The following is a 7,777-nucleotide window of genomic DNA, read 5'->3' on the forward strand; positions in this document are numbered from 1 at the left end:
GTTTATGATAATAACGACATTTGATCCATTGTGCGTAAAAAAAACAACCATTGCGATCGAAGCCAAAAACATCGTGCAGTTTACTGAGATTTTTATAACTAAACAAAACCAAATTTGTTTAATAATTATTACTATACTGTATCGTTATTATCATAAATATTTGATCCATTGTGCGTATCGTTATTATCATAAACATTTGATCCATTGTGCGTATCGTTATTATCATATACATTTGATCCATTGTGCGTATCGTTATTATCATATATAAACACTATGAAAGATGACCATGGTATGAAGATGACTTAAGCTAATCATGATAAACACTATGAAAGATGACCATGGTATGAAGATGACTTAAGCTAATCATGACATAAACACTATGAAAGATGACCATGGTATGAAGATGACTTAAGCTAATCATGACATAAACGCTCTCAGTTCCATGTATATCTGACGCTTTGAATAGTATGAAATCAGTTAATACGTTTATTTATTCGTACCCTCCCACCGTCAACAAAATTTCATCTTGATATAACAAATCTTTGATTACTATGAAATCAGTTAATAAAATTATTGTTTATACACTCTCGCTGTCAACAAAATTATATCTATATATTCACTGACCTTTTCGTTTTGATAAGCTGTGACAGCAATGAATTCGGTCTCTTTAAAGACGTATGTACGGAACGTACTGTACGGCAGCTTCAAGATGTCGTTTGCTCGTACAAGGTGAAACCTGGGTTGGTATTTGTGCATGGAGTTCAGAATAGTCTGAAAATAATAAAAGAATTCAGATTAATTTGAAATAAAATTTATTTAAGATCTCACTCAGCTGAATGATATTTAAAAAAACAAACAAAACACAAAAACAACTTTCTATATAAAATGTCACTGGTTTGAGAATCTTTCATGACATTGCTTTTGTGATTCCTGTCACAAAACAACATTCTATATAACATGCCACTGGTTTGAGAATCTTTCATGACATTGCTGTTGTGATTCCTGTCACAAAAACAACATTCTATATGAAATGTCACTGGTTTGAGAATCTTTCATGACATTGCTATTGTGATTCCTGTAAATAACAAAAACATAAAAATGAGCAGTGAAGTTCACGTAAAGGTTTTAACCAAACCTTAATCAGAAGACGAGTAAGATCTGAAACAAACCACAGTGATATGTTTTTAACTTTAAACGACGTATCGGATAGGGAAGGCTTTTTAAAATACTTATAGACCAAACGAACAAATAGGAAAAGTTTTTTTAACACAAGTATAGATGAAAAGAACGAATAGGAACTGGTTTCTTAGAATAAGCAGATATTAAATGAACGAATAGGGGACTTTTAAAATAAGCATGGAAGCTTTCTTTAAACAACTACACCTAGGTGTCATTAAACTATTTATTATTTAGAGAACCTCTCTTCCATCTCAATTTTTCAGCTTATTGTGATCGTAATTAAATATATTTTGCTTTATAGCATTTTAAAAATATATTTGTGAAATTGAACAAATGAATTTTTGTGTATAAGGAACGGCTTGGTTGCAGTAAATTAAGGTGAATTTTTTTACTGTTAAAGTCGCTCAACCAAACCATCCATTCATCTTCTATCACGTGATCCACTTTAAAAACAGGTATACATGTTTCTTTTGTGTTATCAATAAGGATTAAATTGGTATCAAACAAAAATTGGAAAAAATCAATACCCTAATTAAATGATACCAATAAGTCTTATTGAGTTTAAACCCCTTTTAGTTGTCTTAGTGACACACTTACAGCGTCATGGAGAAGCAAGCAAGTTTCCAGAAAGTGAATGTTGATTTGTTTTATCACAAATGGGCTATCTGCATTTATACATTCGTAAATTTATCGTTGACCTACAGTGGAGATTAAAGAGAATAACAGGTGTTTTCTACTGAGATCGTTTCATCTTTTAGACTCTATGTAATAATAAAATTAAACAGAGAAACTGTGAATCAAATTAAAAACGTGACTACAAATGAATTAGTGTATTGCAGAGTTTGTTAATTTAGTCTCGAGCATTTATTGTCAAAATTCGATATGTATATATAAATATATTATACACCCCTTTTTTGTCAAAAATACTTAGAGTTTTTGCACTGATCGTTGTTATCGTGGAACGAGAAAAAAATGCTTGCACACTGAATAAATAGATTATAGCCTCATCTGCAAGCAACAAAGATCACACACAAAAAAACCGGTAAAACAAACCACATTTTTCATATTCTCTATTCTAATATCGCTCAAAGCAACAGAAGCATTTACATATCTTTGTCAAATAGTTTATTTAAAGTCCGTAATAGTTTCCCACTTTTTTTCTAGTGGTTGTTAGAGAATTCAGTGTTATCTACCGTAAACAAGTATAAGAAAAGACGAACTTACTTTCATTGAACACGGTATTCGTGCATGTAGTTGTTAAGCCTTAAATATAAAGAAATAAATATTTGTACTCGTCATAAATTTCAAGTGGTTTCCGACTCAACAAACTACTATGTAATGGTACCACTTATTTTTAGATTGCATTTTATTATAGTTGTATATTAAGGTTATTAAAAGGAATGCGAGGCTTCTTCACATGTCTCATTATTACAGAAATATTTCTAATTTGGTAGAATACTTTTCAAAGTTGGGCCTACTTTGTTCTATAGCCGACATTCTTCATTTTCTATGTTTAATCTACATTCAATTTTAATAGCAGTTAAGCCTAACCTGCAGCTCATTTTAAAAGCAGTTAAGTCTAACCTGCAGCCCATTTTAATAGCAGTTAAGCCTAACCTGTAGTTCATTTTAAAAGCAGTAAAGCCTAACCTACAGCCCATTTTAATAGCAGTTAAGCCTATCCTGCAGACCATTTTAATAGCAGTAAAATTTTACCCGCAGCCCATTTTAAAAGCAGTTAAGCCTAACCTGCAGCTCATTTTAAAACCAGTTAAGCCTAACCTGCAGTCCATTCTAATAGCAGATAACTCTAAACCTGCCCATTTAATCCTTTATAATCTGTTATCAGATTACTTAGAAATAAGATAGCAACACAGCTTCAGCTATATATACCCCCCTTCAAATAGAGGTTTGCTGGTTTATTTCTAATGTGAAACGTTTCTAAAGTCGACACCAGGGAACACTAGAAAAAAGGCAGATCGAATTTAAGAAGCGCCACTATATATCTCGTGACTGAATGATCAAAACTATGTATATATGATATACAAGTAAGTTAAATACATACAACATGTTTATAGCCATAATTATGTATATATATATATATATATATGTGACAGAATAACAAATAAATACATAGATTATGAACCTTTAAAGTTTCGTCAATGCTGAATCGTAATTATAACTGTGATTACATTTCCATCAAAGTTGATTAACTCACTCACCACAGAGGTGCTTATTTATTTATTGTTTGTTTGTTTAAAGTAAAGCACAAAGCTACACAATGGGCTATCTGTGCTCTGTACACCACGGGTATCGAAACCCGGTTTCTAGCGTTGTAAGTCCGCAGACATACCGCTGTGCTACTGGGGGGCAAGAAATTCTATAAAAGAGAATTCTTGTAGACCTTATAATTATTTTGTTGAATATTGTTTTACTGAATATTTATGCCCACCTCTCTCCTCATTGGCTCAGCAGAAAGACCCTGGACATACGACGCTAAAAATTGGGTTTCGTTTGTGTAGCTTTGTGCTTAAGAAAACGTTACCAATAAATAATTTTAACATTCAGTTTGCTAACCTAACGTACTCAACCTAACATAACCCGAATGTCGTTAAAATGGGCTGTTGAACCAACAGTTTTCTTTGACATTATATCGAAGTTGTTTAATGTTTTAGTTTTGTTTCTTTCACAGAACGAGAGAGGCCAGTTTGGTATCATAATATCTCATTAATTATGTAATATTATATGTTTTTATTCGTTACCTAATAGATATATCTAAACTGTAGGTTTGTTACGGTGTGAGTGAACGACACGACAACATTTACAGTCATGCGTTACTCTCTTGTGTAATTCTAAGGCTGTATTATAAGTCCTCAAATGTCCAAGTAATCGCACTATATTACATTTGCGTTTGACAAATGTTTTAAAAACCTAGTTGTTTGACTTTAATCAAATATGGTTGAAATTTTTATGGCAATCTTATAATTTAATTCTTGATATAATTCTCATTTAAACGAACACCAAACATCCTTCCATCAATATGTTATACAATTAACAGATATCTTGTATAGCGTCGTATTTCTGCTAATTTTCCTAATTAATTGAAGGACTAAATGTTCGTGTTTCCCTTCATTATCCCCCAGTGGCTCAGCGGTAAGTTTGTAGGCTTATGATGTTAAAAATACGGTTTCGAATGCCATGTTAGGCAAAGCACAGTAATCCCGCTTTGTGCTTAATAAGAACCAAACAAACCTCTTTATTAACTGAAATATAAAAATTATTCATATTTTATTCTGAAACTTTAAGAAATAATCAGTCACTTAAAATAACGTTTTCAAAACAGTTAAACAAATTTAATTGAATATCAATTTAACAAACGCTTCATTATAAAATAAATGAACTTTACTAGATGCTAAGCCTAAGTAAAAATACCAGTATGTAAACATTTACTATATAGTCGAAACAAGATAAATTGTGTTGTTTCTTGTTTGCGAAAGTATTAGCTGTAAATGTTGTTAGTCACTAACATGTTCGTTAAATCAGGAAATCCGAAAGAAAGATTATATCAATCGCTGTATAAATATAACAAATTTCCAAAGCTGCTGTCTAAACAAACTCATTTTCTTATTATACAGCACTTAGGAGAATATGATAAATAAACGTTGTAAAAATTAATGTTTAAATAAAACAGTATCGTAAAATGAGCAATATGAAACGTTCGATTTCAAGATAAAAATTTATAGGATAAATCGACTGCCAGTTTAAAAATAAAAATAGTTGGGAAGAGGGAGTATTTCTCTTATCATATACAATTGGTATATTATAATCCCTCAGATATGTAGTTAGTCACACTAAGCTGTCCATCACGCATATTACTACTACTGTGATTTGATTGCGTTAAGCCTTACTGAAGTAACAAACTACGAGATATCCGATGTAGCTAGCCTTAGGAAAAATGAACACAATAACTAGGCCTTACACGTACCTTACCATAATAAACACATTGGACGCCATGTCTTATTATCTGGTATTCTATTATTAGGTAAAGTTTTGATGAAACCGTAATTCTCACAAATTCGGTCTTGAGCTATTATAATACACAAACAGTTGTTATGGTAGATCAATATGTAAAGCCTAAAGTAGCCTCCTACAGAGCCTCACGTTTTCATGATAACAATAGATTATCGACTCTCCATTACAGAAAATCATAGCTATCGTCAAATAATAATACACCAGCAGACTGGGGTTTTATTCGAATATAGAGATACAGGTCAAGTTGAGATTCTGTACAAGTTAAGTTGAGAACTAGGAATCCAGTTTACTCAAAAACTATGGACTTAGATCAAACTGACCACTAAGATGAGGTCACTTTACAAACTAACAAAGGAAGCGGAAGCAGTAAAGAATGAGAATCAGTAGTCATGAGGTGGTAAGATCTTTGTGATAAAAGGCTATATTTAGGGTAAATGTTCTAAGTCATGGAAGACGGGGTAAATCTCCCTTATAAAATTAATTATAACGTTTTTATTGTGCATTTAATGTAAGGTGATAAGACTGTTTCTTCAGAGATGCTATTTGATTATTTAAACAAATATTTTCATAGAAGCTTTTTAAAGTTTTCGTGGTAAGATCGTGTCTTGTAAATAGAACCTACCCACTCTCTATCTCAGACAGCTTAAAGGTAAAAATATACTTTTTTGTTTCTCCACGTAAAACAAAAACAAGTTAGAGAAACAGCGAAATATTCCATTGTTTGCTTTATCTGCGCGTGTTTATCGTTTTCCGGTGTGCGGATGTTTTTATCATTTATTGTCTCAGGTTCGGGAATCGCTATCTTTAACGATCCTTACAAGCTGTTGGTTTGTCGTTTCTGTTAGGCCTACGGTGTTTCTCTCGTATTGATTAGATCTGTAACACTGCCTTCTACCAGGATGGTATTTTTTTCCCGTTCGTAGCACGGGCTGTTGCACCGATGTGTATAACATTCCTTTCTCCACTTCTACCGTCTTTACAATACAGGATAAATCCTATATCTCCTAACCCCCTCAATACCTGTCACAACAAGAACATCCGCAGTTAGTTGCCTCCTCCCCTCCCCCTCCCGCAAGCTTCCTTCCGTCCTCAGACAAACTATAAAACAATGACAGCACGGTCTCTAAACTGTTCTTTTGTCGCAGAGAAAACCACTATAACTACTTGTTATCTGTCGCGTTAATCTCAGAACAACATGGCGGCCTACAACCACCGATCTACTGTACTAGAGGGCTCATGTAGGCTACTTGTCCCCGCGAGCTGTGAATCCCTGGCGGCCTGTGCTTGTCTAAGGACCGGCGTTCCTCACCTTTAACTAGGACCAAACGTCGTTTGTTACTCATTGGTTATAAAAATACAAAAAAGTCGTTCTCCAAACTAGCAACAGCTCTACGAAATGTAGAGAGATTTCTTTCCACTTTATTTTCTATGTCATTTCAATCTTTTTTTTTTCAATCCTTTAGTTTATAAATTGCATGATTATAAAACAAACGAAGTTTGATATTTTGGGGCTTATTCGTCCAAACAAATTGGTTTCATTGTGATCGAGCAGAAGAGGTTTTAATATCAAACATATACATAAGATGAAAACAGGTCTTGTAATTGTTACAGAAAAAAAAGCCCCCACCCCAGTGGCACAGCGGTATGTCTACGGACTTACAACGCTAGAATCCGGGTTTCGATACCCGTGGTGGCAGAGCACAGATAGCCCATTGTGTAGCTTTGTGCTTGATTACTGTCATGATTAGCTTAAGTCATCTTCATACCATGGTCATCTTTCATAGTGTTTATCATGATTAGCTTAAGTCATCTTCATACCATGGTCATCTTTCATAGTGTTTATCAGGATTAGCTTAAGTCATCTTCATACCATGGTCATCTTTCATAGTGTTTATCATGATTAGCTTAAGTCATCTTCATACCATGGTCATCTTTCATAGTGTTTATCATGATTAGCTTAAGTCATCTTCATACCATGGTCATCTTTCATAGTGTTTATCAGGATTAGCTTAAGTCTATAGTAATCCTTCAAGGACTAGCTCAAATCAGTTACGTTCATACTAAACTTAGTTTTATTCTACAGTATCTATACCATGCATAAGTAGTTTGTGTCTGCAATGTCACAACTCGTTTCCCTAATTTTCAACAATTTCAGAACTAATTTTGCAAATTTGTTTCACAGTGCAGAATCAGAACTAATTATCCTAGTTTTATACACAGTGTCAGAACTAGTTGTCATAGTTTTTACACGATGTCAGAACCAGTTGTCTTAGTTTTTACACAATGTCAGAACTAGTTGTCTTAGTTTTTACACAATGTCAGCACTAGTTGTCTTAGTTTTAACACAATGTCAGAACCAGTTGTCATAGTTTTTACACAATGTCAGAACCAGTTGTCTTAGTTTTTACACAATGTCAGCACTAGTTGTCTTAGTTTTTACACGATGTCAGAACCAGTTGTCATAGTTTTTACACAATGTCAGAACCAGTTGTCTTAGTTTTTACACAATGTCAGCACTAGTTGTCTTAGTTTTTACACGATGTCAGAACCAGTTGTCATAGTTTTT

At 33.3% G+C, this 7,777-nt stretch overlaps 1 protein-coding gene across 1 annotated transcript in view; it reads right to left on the minus strand.

Annotated features, from left to right (window-relative positions):
* Positions 1–583: 583 nt before the first annotated feature.
* The window catches only part of LOC106472236 (T-box transcription factor TBX3-like), a gene marked incomplete at its 3' end in the record, with an annotated part of 24,751 nt that continues 17,557 nt past the window's right edge, over positions 584–7,777 (minus strand). The window contains exon 3 of the mRNA XM_013932864.2: positions 584–771. Coding sequence (XP_013788318.2) covers positions 584–771 — 188 coding nt within the window. The remainder of the gene's footprint in view (positions 772–7,777) is intronic.

This window comes from Limulus polyphemus, unplaced genomic scaffold, assembly GCF_000517525.1.
Source record: "Limulus polyphemus unplaced genomic scaffold, Limulus_polyphemus-2.1.2 Scaffold5180, whole genome shotgun sequence".
Lineage (NCBI taxonomy): Eukaryota > Metazoa > Arthropoda > Merostomata > Xiphosura > Limulidae > Limulus > Limulus polyphemus.